The sequence below is a fragment of the Pteronotus mesoamericanus genome, unplaced genomic scaffold (assembly GCF_021234165.1).
Source record: "Pteronotus mesoamericanus isolate MK-2021 breed Mesoamerican mustached bat unplaced genomic scaffold, CSHL_Meso_final scaffold_533, whole genome shotgun sequence".
In the NCBI taxonomy this organism is placed as follows: domain Eukaryota; kingdom Metazoa; phylum Chordata; class Mammalia; order Chiroptera; family Mormoopidae; genus Pteronotus; species Pteronotus mesoamericanus.
In genome coordinates, this window is record NW_026555320.1 from 2,672,471 (window position 1) to 2,692,816 (window position 20,346).

General features: G+C 63.4%; 1 protein-coding gene across 4 annotated transcripts; it reads right to left on the minus strand.

Annotated features, from left to right (window-relative positions):
- Window positions 1-1,129: 1,129 nt before the first annotated feature.
- On the minus strand, window positions 1,130-20,168 carry ALS2CL (ALS2 C-terminal like). Of its 4 annotated transcripts, XM_054594788.1 has the most exons (27): window positions 20,135-20,168; window positions 19,641-19,713; window positions 18,538-18,663; window positions 17,599-17,791; window positions 17,145-17,210; window positions 16,496-16,673; window positions 15,885-16,016; window positions 15,069-15,188; window positions 13,539-13,597; window positions 13,328-13,394; window positions 12,686-12,882; window positions 11,618-11,683; window positions 11,108-11,206; window positions 10,845-11,006; window positions 10,052-10,163; window positions 8,785-8,862; window positions 7,808-7,938; window positions 6,495-6,668; window positions 6,285-6,381; window positions 5,920-6,077; window positions 5,403-5,471; window positions 4,355-4,528; window positions 3,327-3,369; window positions 2,498-2,559; window positions 2,232-2,381; window positions 1,878-1,974; window positions 1,130-1,481 (listed from the first exon to the last, which is right to left on the minus strand). In XM_054594788.1, the coding sequence occupies exons 3-27, from the start codon at window positions 18,638-18,640 to the stop codon at window positions 1,407-1,409; spliced, it is 2,862 nt and encodes a 953-aa protein (XP_054450763.1). In that variant the 5' UTR covers window positions 18,641-18,663; window positions 19,641-19,713; window positions 20,135-20,168; the 3' UTR covers window positions 1,130-1,406. The 4 variants fall into 4 exon arrangements, with proteins under 4 accessions (XP_054450763.1, XP_054450764.1, XP_054450762.1 ...); XM_054594789.1 differs by lacking the exon at window positions 20,135-20,168 and having other exon boundaries at window positions 4,355-4,483; window positions 18,538-18,675; window positions 19,641-19,716; XM_054594787.1 differs by lacking the exon at window positions 20,135-20,168 and having other exon boundaries at window positions 18,538-18,675; window positions 19,641-19,716.
- Between the last annotated feature and the right edge of the window lie 178 nt (window positions 20,169-20,346).

Below are 20,346 nucleotides of genomic sequence, written 5' to 3' on the forward strand. Positions count from 1 at the left end.
TTTCCTGCAGCAGGATCTCAGTGCCCTGGAGCAGGTCAGGGCGCGTAGACGTCACCCCAGACTGGCATCATCGCTGTCAGCTGTGGGCAGGGCCCGGGCGCCCAGGCGAGGTCAACCTGAGCCCTGGAGTAGACAAAGAGGGCGGCTGTCTTGTTTATTTCTCCTGAGGCTGTGACGTCGACATCCTGTCTGTTTACAGCCCAAGTTTGGCCCAGCCTCCATCTCCCTGTGGGTCCGTGCCTGTCCTGGTCACACGTGAGCGGCTTGTTGACACAGATGCCCTGGCCAGTCTTAACCACAGACCTGCCCTGGCGTCCAGGGCCCTTCGCAGTCCGGCCTTTCCTGGGTCAGCCTGTTTCCACACTCATCTCCCACTGATGTGGACACGGGTCCAGGGACAGGTGGCGAGCAGGCCCCCACCTGCCACTCACCAGTAATATGATGGGGACGCCACGGGGGTTTCTGGCAAAACCAGAGCCCAAGACCCTTTGTTCTGGCTGCCACAGAGGGCGAGGCCAGTTAGAGAAAGCTTCACCACTCCCTCCGTTGGCGCCGGTGCAGGGAGGCACCGGGGTCTCTCGCCCTCTGCCCCACATCATCTGACGGTCCGTGGGCGCCCCCCAGGCAACCCCAACCCCGAGGCTCCGGGTGGGGATCCAGCCTTCGGCTCTGGTGTGCCGGGCTTTCTCAGAGCCTCCCTCAGCCCTTCCCTCACAGGCTGAGGTGTGTTCTTCATTCGTGCTGTGGGGGGTAGCACACCTAGAGCCAGAAACGGTGACCAACCTGCTTCAGTAGGAGGCAGAGCGGCAGGGCAACCCGGCAGCTGTGTAAACCCACCCCTTTCCCACGCCTCACCCCGAGCAGAGGCGGGACGGAGGGAGGTCCCAGGAGGCTGCTCCCGGGAAGCAGGCCAGCGGGCAGAGGGGTCACCAGCAGCTCAGAGCCTCTCACAGGGAGTGAGGAAACGGAACGACACCGAGAGCGACGGTAGAATTTCCGAGATGGCCCCAAAGGACTCCCAGAAGGACTCCAGCAAGATGAGTGAAAGGTCCTTTACAGACTGCCGAGCCCATTTTACAGACTGCCACCACTCAGGCTCAGGGATGCGGGAGCCAGCGGCTCCTCACCCCCAGCGCGCGAGCTCCTGCAGGTCACAGTCATCTGAGGCTGGTCTAGTGGCAGGGGAAGGGAAACCCCAGCTCTGGGGCCACACTTGTCACCCGTCTCATCGCAGTCGGGGCTGCTGCAGCATCTTCCTGAGAGACACTCATCTCCTCCAAGAGCCGCCTGCGAGGGCCTGTCCCGCCCCTGCTTTTGGGCGCTGAGGGCCAGGCCGGGCCGCATGCGCCACAGAGGAAGTCCACGGCGGCCCCCTCAGCTCCACAGTTTGTCCGGGAGAGGCCGAGCTACCAAGCCTCCCTGGAGCCCCAGCGGCTGGGCAGCCGGTGCATGTCGTCCTTCTGCAGGTGCTCGTAGCAGGACTGCAAGAGAGAGGCGAGGCTGACGCCGCTGCCCTGCCTGCTCCCCCGCCGCCTGCACAGGCTCCGGGCCCATACCTGCGTGCACCCACCCCCACGCCAGGACTGCTACGCCTCCAACTGAGCCCTCACCACAGCCTGCCAGGAAACAGGGCCTCCCCTCTCCCCGTGTGGTCAGGATGTGGCCTGGAACACACTCGGGGCCCTGCGGTCCCTAGGGCTGGGAGGCACCGCGCTGCCCTCCAGCCCCTCCTAACAAGGGCAGGACCAGGGCTCTGCGGGGACCCCTCCTGTGGAGGCACACAAGCTGTGAATGTGGGTGAGCTCATCCCCACGACGGTGGCTGGGCGGGCGGCGGAAGGCATCTGCCCCAGGGCCCAGGCCATCTCTGTCCCTCACCTCCAGGGCCGTGAGCAGGAAGTCATACAGGCCCCCCGTGTGGATGGGGTCCATCATGTCACGGATCAGGTGGATCTCGGCTCCCAGGTGCTGGATTCTGCAGAACCACCATGCCCGTGAGAAGAGGAGGGGCCTCGGGGCAGGCACCGAGCAGCTGGGGAGGAGCTCTGGCCGGGAGGCCGGGCATCTGGGGCTAGGCCCCCGCTCGGCTTCTGACACCCATGGGACCCCGGTGGGAGCCTGGGACCCCTCCTCTCTGGGCCTCAGCATCCCCGCCTGCACGAGGAAAAGCAGCGTCCACCGGGGCCGGGCCGGGCGGGCCCAGCTCCAGCGCCCCGCCCAGCTGCAGCTCACCGGGCACGCGACACCACGTAGATGAGCAGGGGCAGCAGGTCGTCCATGGGCAGCTTATGCTCCTGGCCCAGCACCCGAGACACAGTGGCCTCGATCTCCCCGTAGGTCCTCTCCAGCACCTCCAGCTTCTCCCGGGGGTCCACCGTGGTGCTGCAGCGGGGTGGCTGGTTCAGGTCAATGCCCTCGGGTTCAGCGTCAACCGGGGCGGGGGGGGGGGGCGCCCAACATTCCTGCCACCCTCCCACCCCCCCAGGGCACGGACTCACATGATCTTCTGCAGGCACTCAGTAGCTGACAGGAAGCACTTGTTCTTGACCAGGGAGTGTCTCTGTGTGGCAGGGGGAGTAGGCTGGTGAGGCCACGGTCCCCCAGCTCTGTCACATCCTCCTCCTCGGCCACCCACCCCATCCCCATTAGTGGCTTCAGCTCAGCCTTGTCCAGAGGGTTGAGTGACCCAGGACAAGTCACAGCTGCACTGTGAGTTTCAATTTACTCAACTGTAAAGTGGGGTAAATCCTCGGCAGGAGGTTGGGAGAATCAAAATGAATAAAGATACTAATCATAACAGCCAAGGGCCACCAGGTGCCGCCCCGTTCTGACTGCCTGTGTCCATGGCTCTCAAACCCAAGAACTGGGTGAGACACCCACTCCCGCTCCTCCGCAAGTTTCTGCCTCAGGAAGTTGGGGCGGGTCTGAGAATCTGCTTTCCTGTCGTCCTCCCGGGGGCTGCTGAGGCTGCTGGGAGTGCTTGGGGAGGGCCAGCCCACCCCGCCTCCTCCGAATGGCCATCCTGTGTGGTGCGCCAGTCCTGCAGCAGGGGTTCTCGCACAGATAAGGAAACTGAGGCACGGAGACCAAAACCATGCCAACAGTGGCAGAGCCAGTAAACAGGTGGAACCTGTGTTCGAACCTGGTCACTGTGGGCACCAGCTACACCCTCGGGAAGCCTGGCATCTCCTCCCTCTCCCACCTCTGCCCCTCCCCCGTCCTCTGCAGCCTCTGGCCAGCAACACGAGGCAGAGGGCCAATCAGGGGGTCCAGCTTAGGGCCCAGGCCTCCCCCACCCCGGGGCAGGGGAAGAACATACTCTCTCACCTGATTGGTGGTCAGGGTGAGGTCCTTGAGGGGCCACAAGTGCCTGAAATTTAAATAATGAGACAGGAAGCTTTGCCAAGAGGAGGGGGAAGGGTCTGAGGTCAGAGGGCAAATTCCTCCCAGAGGGCTGAGTGCAGGAAATGGGTCCACAATGGCACCAGGGCACGTGCATGGAGCCCAAGGCAAGGGGCGCGGAGAGGGCTCCCCAGAGAAGGCAGACATCCATCTGGCCCCAAACAGGGAGGTGACCTGGCAGCCGGAGGAGAGACACCTGGAAAGCCATCGGCTACCAAGCCTCTGGGCTGGAGACTGGTCGGATGCAGGAAACAGTCACCACAATGGGAGGGAACAAAGGGTTCCCGGGGATGAGCGGGACACACCATCACTGAGCAACAAAGACCAGGTATAGGACAGAGAGTCCAGGTCACGGGCAGCATTAATGGATCAGAGGGGCGCTAATGGGGGAGCTACTGTGGCAACTGAGCCCAGAAGGCAGGCCCTGACCTGCCCCTGTCACAGGTCTCAGTTTCCCCTTGAGGATCTCCCCTCCCCCACACCCAGTCCAAGAGCCAGGAGCAGGTGACCTTGGCCCAGCCCCAGCAGTAGATACTGGGTCAGGCCTGGCCAGTCTGGGCCACCGCCAGCATTCAGGGTGCACTTAAACCGCAGCCAGGGAGGCACTGCGGAGGCTCTGCTGGAGCTGCTGGGGAGGAGACACCAGCTCCCTGTGGGGACAGTGGGGGGACTGAGCTGGGAGAATATAGACCTTGAGTGGCTGGTACCATGCTTGTCATCATAAGCGGGCACCAGAGACAGACCAACAGAGAGCGGGAGGAGTTGCTTCCCTTTATTGTGCAGTTGAGCCCCTAGATCCAGCCATACCTGAAGCCAGCAACCAGCATAACCCTAGAACTTCATGACTACATGGCCAATCAATGCCCCCTTTTTTTGCTAATGACAACTTGAGTTGAGTTTGTAGCCTCTGCTATAAAGAGCCCTGGCAAACGTAGCCCGGGGGGAAGGCTTACTTCTGCACATCCAAGAACTCCAGAAGCTTGGTGTCCGGGAAGAGGCTCAGGTTGGTGATGCCCTGGCTGTAGAGTCTGTCCTCTCTCTCATGAAGAAGCAGGTAGAGAGTGAAGAGCTCCGAGTAGAAGCTGGGCAGTATGAGAGGCAGCATCAATCCATGCATCTGCAGGTCCCTGAGTGACAGTGACCGGACAGGTTGGGGTCAGCAGGGTGGCGGGCTGGGGGTGGTGATCACTGCCTGAGCTGCCCTCCAATGAGCCCCTATTGCTCCTTGTCCCACAACAGTGTCCCTGCCTCCAGCCTCCTCTGCTCCCAAGGAAACCCTTGGCAAGCCTGTTCTCAGGCACAGCACAGTTGAGGGATGTCTGTGGTCTCATTGTCTCATTGGACTCTGAGACCCCATATGGCAGGTGGAGAATTTTGATCCCATGTGACTGAAAGCAAAACCAGGGCCCTGAATGGACAAGGGACTGGCAGCGAAGCCCTCAGCAGCCCTTCCAGGACAGCCCAGTCCTGCCTCCTAGTTTTCTGTGCTTCCTGGGGCTCTGGGGGAAGTTCTCCCTAATGTCTAACCCCCCTCCCCGGGCCTCCTGCAATGCAGTAATAGAAAGGTCTCTCTGATCTTCAGATTCCAGGTCGTGGACACCCTGCCAGCATCTCTCAGCCTGGAACCTGAAGGCAACTATGAAGGTTTGATCTCAGGGGACTGGGGAGACAGATTCAATGGTCCATGTAACCCCTGCTGTGTGACCTGAGACTTGGCCCCTGCCAGGCTCACCTCTGCGCACTGCCGAGCTGAGGCTGGGCGCTAATGCACTCTGAACGGAGACATGTGATGCACTGACCCCCTCCCTGCAACAGAGCTCGGGGATCGTTTTGATCCTTGGATGCTCAACGAACAATGCTTGGTCAATAGCCTTAAGTCCCAACATTTCCCCGGCGGAGGCCCAAGGAGCAAAGCTGTGAGGCCTCCCTGGACCCAGAGCCTGGCTGTCCCGGAGGGAAGAGGGGTACCCCGCAGACCCCAGGGGGGCCTGGGGTAGCCACCTTGTCTCTGTGCCTTCCTCTTCCTCAGGGGCCTGGCCCTTCCGCTGTAAAGCAACCTGCAGCAGACCCCTGAAGCCAACGAGAAAAGGAGAGTGTGGCTGCCACCTGCCACAGAACTGGAGCCCCACCTGCCTCTCGCCAAGGGTGGGTGGCCCCACCCCCCAGAACTGTGGAGCCTGAGCAGCACTGCGCAGCCTCCCGAACCTCAGCAGCTGGGAGACTGGAACCCCGCAACAGAGGGTACGCAGCATCCCAGGCCCTATCTGTAATGGTTGTCGGGGGCGCAGCCCAGCCTGCGATGGGGTTAAAGTTCCCCTGGGGTCAGGGGTCAGCCGAAGGCCTCACCATCCTCTCCCCACACTCTGCACACCAGGTGCACCCTCCCTCGGGTTCTTTCTCCCTCCAGACCTGAGGGGGAGGCACTGTTCCCACCTACACAGAGCCAATGCTTGGAAAGGGCAGAGCCCACTCCCCTGGGGCCACAGGGCAGAGGCTGTTCACCGGCCACCGAGCTCACCTGTAGGCGGCCCAGAGTTCCCGGGCGTGTTGCTTCACCTCCTCCTGGGCCAGCCCCTGCAGGTGCTTGTTGGCCCCAATGCCTGTGTACGTGGCCTGGAAGGTCAGCATCAGCGTCCGGAGCAGCATTCCCAGGGGGTGCAGCGAGCTGCTCAGAGCCTGGCCGGCACGTAGGCCACAAAGAGGTGATGCTCAGGGCCGGGGGCTGGAGCCTGGCAGGCCCAGACGAGACCCCCAGAACTGCTCCCGTTTCATACATGGGAACACGGAGGCCCTCTGAGGAGAAAGGGCCCCCGACCTGTCCTCTTCGCCAGCACCAGAGGCAGTGAGGAGGTCCCCCCCTGGGCCCCACCCCAGGGCCCTCACCTTCCTGAGGTGTTGCTGCAGGGCCTCGGGCTCCCGGTGCTGCAGCACCTCCTGCAGGATGTCCTCCATTCTGCCGGCGCTGTCATCCAGAGGGGTCCTGAGGCACCACCATGCACAAGCGTCTCAGCCACGCCTGCACCAGGCCCACCCCTCCAGGGAGCCTCCTGGTGTTCCCGTGGGCACACAGGCACACGCACACCCGGGCCTCACCTCTCACCACACAGGTACTCCTGGGACTTGCGCAGCTCTCTCGAGCTCTGCACGTGGAAGCCCAGCAGAGCCTCCTGCAGGTCCCCGGGGCAGCCGGCACGTACAAAGTCCCGGAAGGGGGCGTAGACACCCCGCCAGCGGCTTTCCACGGGGAAGGCGCCCAGGCCCAGCTGCCTGCAATGGAGGCAGTAGGGGTGGGGGGTGGGGGGTGGGGGGTAGAAATGCAGCTGTGGTTGGCAGGCCCCTGTCCAGGCCCCTGGAGAGGTCGGGGTAGCCAGTGTGGTCCAGACTCAGGGCCCAGGAAGGGTGGGTGAACTGGGGGTAAAAATGAGGCTACCTCCAATGTTCCAGGAGGAGAAAGGAGAGGCCAGGAAGGGACAGAGAGAATCTACTCTTTGGTGGAGAATAAAGACAGGGCCACACACAGCCCTGGAAAGGTGACAGAAAGATCCGGAGAGCGGGAGGCCCAGCCCAGAGAGTGCAGCTCTGGCCTAAGAAAGACCCGTGCCCGGAGTCCCGGAGTCCTCGGCCATGAGACGCTGCCCTCCCTCCCACCACGCCTGGTGCCTCGCTGGGCTCGATCCCGTCTTGGCCAACGGGCCTGGGGGCCTGGCTCTGTGTGTGTGTCTAATGGACCACTGCCCTCCCACGTCACACTCACAGGTTTTCCTACGCCTGCACCCCCCGGGCTGGGTCATGGCCCTCGGGTGTGCCATCGCGCTCACCTCCTGCCCGGGAGCCGCAGCACGCAGGGAGGATGGGCAGGAAGTCACCCTTCCCCACATCTGAAATGCTGTCCGGTGCTGCGCCCCATTAGAACCCCCACTCTCTCAGATGCCCTCGTGAGTGCAAAACCAAGTCTTCCTTTTCCACGTAGCAAACTTCCCTCCTCACCTTGCTGCCAGGGGACTTGGAGCTGGACGAATGCTCAGTCATAACCATTGTAAGGCCTATCTGCTCCTCCCTTTCTTTTAAGCTCAACTCACATTTTTATTTTCTATTTTATTCTTGTTTGTTTTGTTTTGTAAGCTGTCTTGTACCCTTCCTAGAAAAAATGCAGGGTCTAAGCAAAGCCTACTTGTAATATTTTTGTCCGATTTGTGGCATGTGGCATTATCGTCACATGGCCCTGGATTCCAAGAGTCTCCGACCTCAGTGCTGTGTGTCCTGGCCTCTCTGAACTCTCCAAAGAGCTAAGAGGACACACAGAAAAGCCCCTCTGGTGAGACCTGAGTCCTTGGGGTGGAAACACAGACACAAAGATGCCCGCAGACAGGCCCCGGAAACCCCAGGCCAGACAGCGAGACTCCCACCTCTTGCAGGTGCTGCTTGGGTCAGGCGGAGGGGCCGCTGTGTCCAGCATGCCCTGGGTATGCAGCCCTCTCCCGGCTCCACTGCCAAAGGAGCCCTCCAGGGTGAAGCCATTGGGGAAGGTGACCTTGCCCTGGAAGTCGGAAGAGGGAAGCAGGGATGTCTGCCCACAGTCTGTCTGTCTGCCCAGGTGCCCTTACAACCATTTATGACGGGCCTCATGCCTGTCTATCCCCAGTGATAGAGGTAGCCTTCCCTCCTCCCAGTTCTATCTGCCCCACCCTGAGGGAGCTGCCCCCTGCAGAAGCCCCGCCCCTCTGCAGGAGCTCCCTGAGCAAGAGCTGTGCCCATCTCCCAGGGGATCATCTCTGAGGAAAAATCCAGGGAGAAGAATGGAGACAAAGGAACTCACAGCTCAGAGTGGGGAGAACCACTGCTGTGGGGCTGGGGTGGGCATGTCCAGAGGTAGGCCGGGGTCTGGGGAGGGCATGGGGCACCGCCGGCCCTGGGGAGGGGCAATTCTTTGCTGCGTGGGGCTGCCCCATTCCAAGCACTCCTGGTCTCCACCACTCAAATGCCAACCATAAGGGAACCCAAACAGCCCCCACGTCTCCGAAGGCCCCATCAGGGACATGGCTGCCTTTTGCTTGGGCAGGAAAGACAGTCACTGCGGGGTACCTGCCAAGCGCGGACAATGGGGGTGGAGGGGCAGAGTCCCAACTGGGGGCCTGGAGGGGCAAACACAGCCAGGGGACCAACAGCACCCACGGTGCCCAAAGCAAGCCCACCCCCCCTTCTTGACTCCCACCAGGATCAAATCACACCTCTGCAGTGGAAGGGTCCCTGGGATGCGTGGGGATGGGAGAGACCCTCCCCTGCCTCCCCCCCCCCCCCGCTGCCTATACCCTCAGCCCTGGGCCCCAGGGGGAGGTTACGGACGCCAGTCTTGGCCTTGGCAGGGAGGGGAGCTGGCCCTCACCTTCCCCATGAGGGTCAGGTCCCTGGTGAAGGTGCCCTCGTACAAGGAGTCATCTTCGGAGAGGAGGATCCCCGGGCCCTAGGTAAGGAAGGAGGGAGGAGGAGTGGGTTCCGAAGGGCCAGGAGACGTGGGGGAGGGCAACGGTGGGAGAGGGGGAGGTGGGCACTGACTCATGGGGAACAGGGTCCTGAGCCCCATCGCGCCTCCCTGGACTGAGCGAGGTGGGATGCCAGCCTCGGCCTGCTGCGCGCTGAGCGTGCGCCCAAGGACCTCATCCCTGGTTGCCCTGAACAGCACTCTGGGGACCTGGCTCCTCCTCCCCAGGAGCCTCCCTGGGAAGCCTCCTGGGGAGCCCGCCTTTTGCTCCCATGGCCCAGGAGGTCCTGTGCTTCTCCTGAACCACCCCCACTGCCCTGTCACACTCTGGGAGGGGACAATGGGGCAGAGCAGGAGCCCTTGCTGCACTGGCTGCCAGGAAGCTCCAAGCCAAACAGGATACAATTTCTGTTCTGCTTATCTCTGAGTCTATTTTATACGCCCATTCTTGTCTTTTCTTCCTCTTTCATTCCCTTCCAGAACAAAGTGTAGTAAAAACAAACGAAAAACAAACAGGCCACAACAGCAGTAACAGCCATCAGGCCAGAGCCCCTCCAGGTTCTAAGGCCCTGGCGGGGCGCCGGTGGGCAGGAGTGGAGGGCTGGGTGCCCGGGCTCAGGGGACCGGGTCAGAGTCTCAGCTCTGCCTCTCAGTGGAATGTGACAGTGGGCAGGTTCTCTGCCCTCTCTGCGCCTCACATGTGTCATTCATACATGAGGGACAATGACGTGACCGGCAGGGCTACGGGGGGGATCCCACAAGATCACGCTGGGAGGCGGAGCCTGGAGCTGGGCATCCAGTTAGGGGTCCCTCCGTGTTGGCTGTGTGGCCTGCTGGCATCTCGTTACCACACGCTTCATCCTTACTCTTTCACTGAGTCTTTACGATAGTTAACCTGAATTGCTGATGGGGAAACTGAGGCTGGGAGGGGCGGAGACTTAGCTAAGGCCAGGGTAGGTGGGCGGCAGAACTGGAATGCTGCCCAGGTTCCGGCTCTATCCAGCACCTAGGAGCCCAGCTCCCACCTCATCCACCCCTGGCCCGCCTCCCAGCCTCAGCTCAGCTTCAGAGTCCCTGGAGCCGGGCGGCGGGGCGGGGACGGGGGGCTCCTGAATTCGGTCCGCGTGCAGGGAGAGGGTAGCTCAGGACACATGCGGGTCATCCCACTCACCACCATCTTGTCTGCCTGGAAGTTCCCCTGGTAGCAGACTCCAGCCTGGGTGACCACGACCCCCGGGCCATGGCGCTGGTCAGCCTGCCACATGCCAATGTAGCGCTCACCCCTGGGGAGGTAGGAGAGCAGCCAGGGTTGAGTCAGAATTGTTCCCATACTCCTCTGTGTGCTCTGCTGCTGGATGTGTGTGCATGCGTGTGTGCGTGGGGCGGGGGGGGGGGGGGAGATAAGGATCAATGATATCACCTGAACCCATTCAACTCAGACAAGGAGCAGGTGAAGTCAGGACCCCCAAGAGGTGGAGGGAGAGAGCCTGCTTGGGGGAGGACATCTTGGCAGGCTTCCTGGGGGAGGTGGCAGGAAGGAGAGACGGAGTGTGGGGTGCCATTCACACACATGCAAAGCCACGGAGGCAGGAGTGTGCAACAGTTAGGTAGGGTTGTTCAGTGGTCTAGAAGGCTGGAGGGGTGCACAGGCATGCTGGCAGGAGTGAGGTCCAAGGAGCAGGCGAAGCCTCCAACGCTAGGCAAGGACCCTGAGCTTCATCTCAAAGTCCAGAGAGCCCAGCTCAGATGGGACCAGCTTAGGGGGTCAGAAACTCCCTCCAGGTCGCACAAGGAGGGAACGGAGTAGCTTCCTGAGCCCAGAGACAGCCAAGGAAAACAGACAGGGGCTCAGGGGGACAAACGGAACGGACTCACTGCCCTCAGGAGGCCTGTGCTTTGAGGCTGTTTGCTCTGTGAGGGTCTTCTCTGGCCCCCAATCCGGGGGGTGACCGTGGAGTGCTCACCTGTCACTGTCCTCCTGGATGCCGTATCCGCTCCTCTGGCCCCTCTCCCAGTGGCCCGTGTACTTGCGGGGCTGAGGGACTTGCGGGGTACTCTCGAGGACCCCAAAACCGTGCCGCAGGCCCTCCTGGAAGTAGCCCTTGTACACCTCGTCAGTGCTGTGCCTGGAGAGAGTCACCAACGGCTGGCCCTGCCTCCCAGAGCTCGGCCCAGGGGACATGCCTGCACCCTGAGCCCACCCACCATCAGGCCAAGGGTCACTTACTCACAGATGCCATAGCCACACATGCTGCCTTCCCGCCAGTGGCACTTGTAACAGTCAAACTTGTCCTCAGAGGCCTGGGGCACCAGGCGGATGCCAAAGCTGTCCGTTTGGGCGGGCCGGGGGGGGAGTCAGCACCAGGGCCGCTGCCCTGACCCCTGCCACCCTCCATCACCCAGGACAGTCCCAGCCCCCAGGGGCTTCCTCAGACGATGAGGACAGCCTCACAGGTGCTCAGCCTGTCTCTTTTCCCCAAGGGCCCCTCTCAGGACGATCCCCTCCACCCTGCCCCCATGCACCCTGGGCGTGCCTTCTGGCCCTGGACTACTCCTGCCACGGCCCACCCTCCGAAGGGCCTTGGTTCCCCTTTTGTACGAAGACCAGACCAGGACCTGATGGCCTCTAAGGTGCTGCTGGGGTTGGGGGTTTAGGATGGGGCCGGGCTGGGGCCGTTGGCAGGGGCGAAAACCACACTCCTGCCCACATCCCGTCCCCCCACGGGCCCAGCCTCACCCGTGCTCCAGGCCCTGGCAGAAACTGCCCACATGATTCCGCCCGTCCGGCCACTTCAGCGTTCCCCTGGAACACAGGCGAGGTCCGCGGGCATCAGGCCACCAGACCATCCTTCCACACACAGGGGTACCCCCGCCAGCGTCCGCCACCGACTCTCTCGGAGGCCGGGACTCCCCTCAGACCTGACTCTGCCCCCTGCCAGCCCTCTTCTCTGGGCTCTGGGACCCAAGGGGCTCTCGGCCCTCTTCTGGCCTGGCACACGGGCCCCGGCAGCCTCAAGGGGCACGGTCACCACACCCTGCAGGAGGAGCTCTGGAAATGTCCAGGGTCTCTTTTTCCCTTGACAGGAAGCTCAAGAGCTAAACTTTAAGCTCAGGCCAAAGGCTCATCCCTGGGGCATCCTCTCTGGATGCAGTGTTGTTTTGTCTGTCTTCTTGCTCCTAGGCTTTCTCAAGCCCTTTCTGAGAGTATCGGGATATCAGGACTAACAGACATGTTCGCGAGCGTAACCTTGGCGCATCCCTTCTGCTTGCCGAGCCGTAGTTTCCCCAGCTGTAGCACAGGGTCCACGCGTTCTCCTAGAGCCTGCCTGCCTGTGGGATCAGGCGGGCCTGCAAATGCGGCCAGGCTCAACGGACACCCTGCCCTGAAGGCCTCGGGCACGACACACCCGTCCCGGGCCTCAATTTCTGCGCCTACAAAACGGGTGACTCAGTTCCCCCAGAGCATTCTTGTAAGGACCGATGAAGACAGGATGTCCGCAAGCCCTCTCTAGCGCCCCGCGGTGCCAGGTACGAGGACTATATCCCTGTCCCTGGGAATAGATTGCGGGCCAGCCCCCGATGTCTGCCCCATGCTCTCTTGTCACCAGCGCCAAGACTATTTGGCATACACCAAGTACAGGCCAGGTCCTAGCCACGAGGACCCAAGAGAAACTCTAGGGGACAAACAGAACTGACAAAGTGACCAAAGGAATAAGAGCCTTTGGTTCAGGCCCGGAGGCCCTTAGGTCCACGTGGGTCCGGCCTGCCCACCCCCCACCTCCCGGGAGGGGCCCCGGTCACTCACTTGCCATGGGGCCTGCCCCGGCACCACTCGCCCTCGTAGGTGGCCCGGCAGAGCCGACCCTCTGCGAGGAAGGTGTATGCCAGGGAGCGGCAGGCGGGAGTCTCGGAAGGCTCCGGGGCTTCCCCCAACACCGGGAAGTCTTTCTTCCCACGCAGAGCCTGGCACACAGCCTGGGTAACCTTCCACCGCCAGACCGCCTGACAGGGACAGGGGAAACACAGGACAGGTTGCCGCTGCTGGAGGCGGCCCCTCCAGGAAGCCTCCCAGGGTGACTCCAGCATGACGCCCCCTAGCCCCCACCTCCAGCCCCGCTGCGCCACTCGGAGGAGGCGCCACCTGCGGCAGCTGCCCCCGGGGCCCTCCACCCAGGCCTGAGCCCCTGGTCTGCAGTCTCAGCGCCTGCCCAGAGGGCTGCCCGCGGGCACGGAGCCGCACAGGCCCCACTGTGGGCACCGCAAAGTTCCTGCCTCTGCGCCACTGACGCGTGGCCCCGGGCTCCTTGGCTTACCCTGACCAGCGTCCAGAGGCCTGGCAGCCCCACAGAGCCCCCAGGCCGGCACACCTGTGCCCTCCTCTCCCCGCCTGTCTCCTCCCCTCACTCCCTTGGCCCCACCTCCTAACTCACAGCTCGCTCACACTCACCTGGTCCTGGGGGTTCTTGGAGGAAAAAAAGAACTCTTCCTCAGGTGTAAGGAGGTGAAACGCGCACCTAGACAGACGGAAGTGACGTGTAGGCCCCAGTTCCATCCAGGAGGGCGCTGAGGAGGGCCCCAGTCGAAGCCTTGGGGTGCGGGCAGGTTTCATGGGGTTGAGGGAGGAAAGGCCTGGGGTGTCATTGAAGGAGGTTGCTCACCCGTCCTGCTCAGGATCCACCCACACCAGCTTCAGGTCAAAGGTGTGGACATTGTGGCCCTAGAAGAAGACAGGCCCAGTGTGGTCCAGAGCCCAGACCACCCAGACGCTCGCCTGCTCGCCTGGCCTGGCCTGGCCCCGCGCCGGCCTGCTGGCGCACCCCCGGTGTCCCCAGACTGCTCAGTCCGGCGTGCACAGCATGGAGTCCCTCGCCACCCTGCCTGTTCCCCTCCGCCAGCGCAGCTCCCTTCCCAACCAAGGGCCTGGCCAGAGCTGGGATCTGCCTCCCCAACCCCCAAATCCTGCCCCATCACGGCCACCAGAGGGCTCTTCTGGAAACACAGCTCCAGCCCATCAGCCTCTGCTGGAAAACTCTCTAAGGATCCTGCTGCCTGGGGGACGGAGGCCTCCCTGGGGAGCCCCCACCCAAGGCCGCACAGAGCCCTCCCAGCTCACATGCCCCGCCCCGCCCTCTCCGCAGCCCCACCTCGCGGCCACTCCACTCGCACCCTCTTGAGCTGGCCCCACGCTCTCCTCCACCTGGTGTTCCTTCTACCATCCCTGCTCTGACAACCACACTGGGCGTCCCTTCCTCCGGGAGATTTTGTGCAGTGACGTCCCGCCGGGCCCAGGCTGGCTGACCTGGCCCCGCTGCCACGTTGGAGGGGGAGCGGAGGCACCGGGCCCAGGGCTGAGGGAGGAAGGTGGACCAGACACAACCAGGGACAAGAGGGGGTGCAGCAGAGACAAGGGGGCGTGCAAAGGTCCGGAGGCTGGAAAAGGTTCACTGCACTTAAGGGACAGTACCCCTTCAGTGTACCTGGAGCTCAGAGTACAGTCAGGAGTTGGGGGGGGACTCAAACCGAATCAGAACAAGCCCCCAGACCAGGCTTCAGGGGATGCGGACTGGGGCGGCCCAAGTGGCATCTCCCCTTGTCTGCAAGACAGTCCCAGACTGACATTCCAGGGGGCGGAGAAGCGAGTGCTGGGCCGCCACAAAGGCAATATGAGTTCAGGGGACAAAGCAAAGTCAAGGTTCCCGGCCACGTCACAAGCCCAGGCCCAGCTCCCCCTGGCGTCTGCAGGCCGGGGGCCCAGGCCCTGCTGCTGCATGGGAGCCTTCTCTAGAAGCCTGTCCACACCCTGGGCGGGTCCTCCAGCCCTCCTCAGCCACCACGGGCCACCCACAACCCGCCACCTACGGTTCCTCTCCTATCTGAGGAAGAAACCCGAGCTGCGCGGCACCTGCTAAAGGACAGGCTCACCCACAATTATCCCGTTTCCCAGGAGCGGAACCAGAGGCAGGACATTAGCAGAGACCCCGGCAGCCCTTCTGCACAGCCCAGGCCCCTTCTGGACCGCTCCCGCCTGCCACCCGCACCCGGCCCTCTGCCTTTCGGCCCGGCACCTCCCGCACGAGCCCAAGTTCTCACTCCCACCTGCTGGTCTCTCTCCCCTCTTTTTCAGCCAGATTCCAGGCCCCCACATGGGCCCCACATGGCCCCCAGACCTCTGGTCTGCCCCACCCAACCTGCAGAAGGACAAGGACATCATCGAAGAGCAGCACGCGCTCTGCCCTCAGCGGGGTGACCGTCACGGGTATGTCCTTGCTGTCTTGCAAGAGCCGGCGAGCAGGGGCGTAGAGAGCATCCTGGGGAGAGGGGGGTGCGGGCTCAGGCACCCATCGCAGATGCAGCCCGCGCTCTGCTGCCTGCCTGCGCCCCCGACACGCCCCTCCCACTCCCGCCACCTCCTGGAGGCCCCCGGACCAGTGACAGGCGCTGATGGACGGTGCTGGGGCCCCAAGGTCTGGAGGGCCATTCCCAGACACTCCCAATGGGGCAGCGCGCTTTCTCGTGAAGCCTCACTGTGTCCTCCCCTACCTGCCTCGAGCCAGGGCCCACCCAAGCCCATCAGGTCTCCCCGGGGGCTCGGCAACACCCGCCTCCCTCTGGCAATTCTCGTCCTCCCCGCCCCCCGGCAGCTCTTCAGACCCCTGTTCTCCTGACTCTACCCAGGGCGCCTGAGCGTGTCACACCCTCTCAGGACACAGAGAACGGTGCCGCCCACAGGGACAGCAGGTGCCATGGTAGGCAGGGACGTGGGGATGCACCCATGCGGTGACATCCCAGGAGAGAGGGCCAGTTCTGCTGACTGCTCCTGCCCAGAGACAGGTCAGGGCCCGGGCCCGGGAGGCGCTCAGCAAATAGATGAAGATGGGCAGACAGAGGGACTGCGCAGCCACCTGGTTTAGCCACCACCCCGCTCCCAGGTCAGGACGCTGAGGCCCTGAGAGTACAGCAGGCAGCTCGAGCAACCCCGCAGGCCCCGGCCCGATGGAACTCACCCTCAGCCGGCTGCTCAGGGTGTACCAGAGGGTCTGCGTGTCCACAGCCTGGTCCAGCGCCTGCCTCAGGAAGGGCTGTAGGTTCTCAAAGAGGGTGGCTGAGCGCACCACCAGCTCCCGGGCGGGGTGATGCTGCGCGGGGCGCGGGGGGGGGGGCGCGGTGACACAGCAGCCATGGCAGGGGTCTTATCAGAACCTTCCCCCACTGGGTGAGGGCCGCCCTGGCTCTACATCTAAGCCCAAGTTCATCTTTTCTCCCCACTAGCTCCTCCGGGGCGCAGCCAGCACGCAAGTACCTGCTGGGGAGTCCGGACTGTTCCATGACTCCGCCGGCTGGGCCTGCCCCCTGGGCCCTCACACCCACAGCAGGGTTCCACGTCTCTGCCGGCTCCACCAGGGCAGGGCCCAGAACCTCAGCTACCCCACGGCAAACATGTGTCCCTTAAAACCCCTCCAGTACAAGGCCATGTCCTTAAAGCGTGGCCAGGTCCCTCTCAAACCAGGGTTCCTGAGGACGGCAGGTGTCCTGAGAGAGGGTCCCGTGCCCCTCCCCCCGCCCCGCCTCCCCACAGGCAACAGGCCTGGCGAGCAGCGCCTGCCTGCCCACTTACGTCCCCGACGGTGCTCCGGAGGCTCTGCAGGAGGTGCGCGTACTGCTGCACGTGGTGGGTGAGTGGCTGGCAGAGGGCCCGGACCAGCGCGGAGCCCCCCAAGCCCTCGGAGCTCACGCCCGACAGGAGCTGCGACAGGAGCTGCCGCAGTGCCTTCCGCTGGCTCCGCCAGTACTCACTGAGTGGAGGGAGGGCCGCGAGCCACTGTCACTCTCCCCTCCTCCGTCCCTGCACCCACCACCATCGCTTCCCTGCCCTGGCTACGACCCCAGCCCCGCCCCGGTCCCCACAGCAGCGCCAGACCCCAAACCTCTCTCCGAGCAGGTCGGCGCGGAGCCCGAGTGGCCCTCCAGGAGACTCAGCAGCGCTATCTCAGGGCTTCAGTGAATTAGTGATCACAACCGTGCACCCCGAGCAGGAGTGCCCCCGCTCCCGGCCCCAGGGTCACCTGCCTAATGGTTTCCCGGAGTCTGGCCTCACTGGGTTTGCCTGCTTCTTCCGGTGTGGGTGAGCAGGGGGTTGTTAGAGCCCAGAGTGCTCAGGATGAGTCACGAGCGTGACACTCGCTGCTCCAGGGTGGGGTCACCCCAGCCCTTCCCTCCCAGACACCCCACCTCCCCAGAGGCCCACGGCAGCACCCCGTGCCCACCTCCTCAGCTTCGCTGCCATCTGAAAGGCCTGCACCACCACGCAGCTCGTATAGGACTCGATGTACCTGCCAGCAACACAGGGGACACCCTGCAGGCCTGGCCCGCACTCCAGACTCTGCCCCTGTCCTTCTGGGGTCCCCAAACCCCACTCAATGAGTGGCTGCAGCCCTGAGGACCTAGACAGGCAACCCTGAGTCCCAACTGACCCAGTGAGACAATTCTAACTCCCAGAATCTTCCTTCCCTGTAAGGCCCCAAAGCTCCGGTCTGGGATGTCCAAGCCCGCACCAGGCTAACACCCAAGCCCAAGCCCAAGCCCAAGGAGGCCAAGCCCGGGTGGGTCCCGCCTCAGGTGAGGCTGGCCCCAGGCGAGCCCCACCCCCACTCGGCCCAAACCTCCGCCCAAGCCCTGACCCACGAGAGCCCAGTTCCAGGTGCCTCCTCCCTGTCTTACTCCATGTGGACCTGCAGGACATGGTCGGCATCACGCAGCAGCAGCACGGATTCTAGACCGATGGTGTCCGGGTGGCGCAGCCTCTCCCGCAGCGAGTGCAGGCTTTTCTCCGTCACCTCCCAGAGCTGCTGGGAGCTCCTCTGCAGCTGCTGCAGGAGCCGCTGGCACTCTCTGCCCCGGGGATCCGAGGGCTCTGGGGCAGGGCCACAACCACACTGTGAGGGGGCACAGGGCTGCCCCCCTTCCAAGGGGTGCACACCGGCCCCAGGCGCTCACCTGAGGGCCAGCAGCACCCCACGGCCCAGAGCTGCAGCGTGGGCCCTGCATCCCTGGGGTCCCTGGGACGAGACTGGGAGCCCACGTGTCCCCTTGAGCTCAGCAGGGGACGGGCAGGCTGGAGTGGTGGGCAGCACCCTGAGGCATGAACACAGGCGCTGCCCACTTCCTCACCAAACAGGGACAGCCCAATGACCCAGGGGCGCCCAGTACACTAATGCCCTGGGTCGCGCCGTCCTCGGACCCAGAACGTGGAGTCCATAGCGTCCTGCAGTTCCTGCCACTCACAGACGCAGGGACAGCGCCTCCCACCCAGAGGAAGACACCTGCCCCAGGTCACTTCACAAGTGAGACCCAAACTGGAGGTAACAACACCCGCCTTCCTGCCATGGTCTGGGGGTCAGCAAGGTAAGAACTCAGCCAGAGAATCCAGCCTGTGCCCCAGAGGAGGTGCGATTTCATCTCCAAGCACCGCTGCATCTGGACTAGGACGGGGTTCACGGCCTGGCCCCTCAGGGTCCCCTGGAGGAAGGAGCAGCCAGCAACTGGGGGCCAGGACCCCAGTCCCCATCAGAAGCTGCAGCTCAAAGGGCCCAACGAGGTAAAAATCCCAGGGACAGTTCCTGCGTTCCCCATCCTCCCCATCACAGAACCGAGACTCACCAGCCTTGAGCAGGGGCTGGAGGACCACGCTGTTGATTCGAGCAAGGGCAGCCGAGAAGACCTCCTCCAGCCGCAGCAGGGCCTCCTCCTCCGGGCTGCACATGGCCAGCGTGCCGGCCTCAGGGCCTGTGAATGGGCCTAGGTTATGGAGAAACAGGCTCAGGGCCGGTCCATGGGCGTGGGCGGGAGGCGAGGCTCGTGACCACCCCCCATCAGAATGGAGCGGTGAACCCGGGTGGCCTTGGAGAGAAATTCCTGGACTGGCCGCTGCCCCCTGCCCCACCCTCCACCTGGGCCCGGCTGTAGGCAGCCTGAAGGAGCGGGAGGCAGAACTCAGAGCAGCCAAGGGGAACATCCCTGGCCTGCTCGCTCCAGGCCTCCAACACCCATCGCGGCCCCAGGGCTCAGAGTGACATCAGAGGGGCTCTGACCGAGCCCTCTCTCCAAGGAGTCTCTGGAAACAACGCCATGCTGTCAGGAGAGCCCAGCCCTTCTCGAAGTCATGGCTCCGGACTCCCTGTCGCCCTACAGGGCTGGGTAAGCAAGGAGACGTCCAGGGGACTGGGGCAGGGGGAAGGGTTCTGCTGGAGCCATGGAGCATGGGCAAGAAATAAAAAGGCCAAGAGGAGGACAAGGCATGCACGCAGGGGACCACAAGAGCAGGGGCCCGTGGGGCACGAGGGCCCCGGCTCTGCGGGGGGCCCACCAAGAGCACCCTAAACAGCCAACAGAAGGATCATGGGGGACCTCAGAGCAAGGGAGTAGTGTCAGTCAGACCGGGGGAGACGGACTTGGGGACAGCAGCAGAGGAGATGGTGCCAAGCAGTGGGAGGGTGAGGTCTGGGTGCGTGGCAGCCCGACTCTCCCTGCCCCCCAAACTGCTGGCCCCGCTGGCTGCGTTCTGCTCAAGACATGGGCACGGGCAGGTGGGCTTGAGCCTGTGGACTTCCTGCCCTGGAATAAGGGACCCTCCAAGCAGGCAGCAATCACCTGGGAATGTGGCTTCCCGCCTGGAGGGAGGGGCAGCACCGGACCCGGGCTCAAGCCCAGCCACAGCCTCCAAGTGGACACAGCCCTCTCTGACCGGCCCTTGGTGCCCTCACCTGGCAAAGCAGGTCATCTGCCCAGCTCTGCCTCTCCTTCGCGCTGCACTCTGAGGCTCTGGACTTAGCTGACCTGGGTCGGGCAAGAGACATAATTCAAGCAGCCAGTGATGGGCAGGTGACACAGGCAGACCCAGCGGGCAAGAGGAAAGGGGTCTCATCCCCCTGCAGCCAGACCCAAATAGCCTACAACTCCCAGGGCACTGGTTCTGAGGCAGAGTGGGCCGGCGCGGGGCCCGGCATTCCTGCCCCACCTTTCCTGCTCCTGCTGCTTCAGGAGGGCGAGGCCTCGGGAGGGAGGGGCAGGAAGAGGAAGCGGCTGGACGCCCAGCTGCAGCCTAATCTCTCTGCTGGCCCTGCAGCAGCCCCCAGCCCCCTCCCCCAGCCCCAGGAGGAGGGAGGCAGGTTGCTCCGGGTCAGTTCGGGCAGACCAGCAGAGTCCAGCCACGGAGTCAGCAGTGCAACAAATACAGCCCGACTCATGTGACCCTCACCCACATCTCCAGGAACTGATGAAATGGAGAGGCCCTTTGGACGGTGACCTTTCCACCCTCAGCTGGCAGGCAGCTGGGGTCCGGGCTGAGAGGTGAGGACAGTCGTTAAAGGTGGAAGAAGGAGGGTACAACCAGGATGGGAGGTGCAGACTGCAAACCAGACTAGGGTGAGCCAAAAGCCTGCAGGAAATCACTCCCTGGCGGGATGCCTT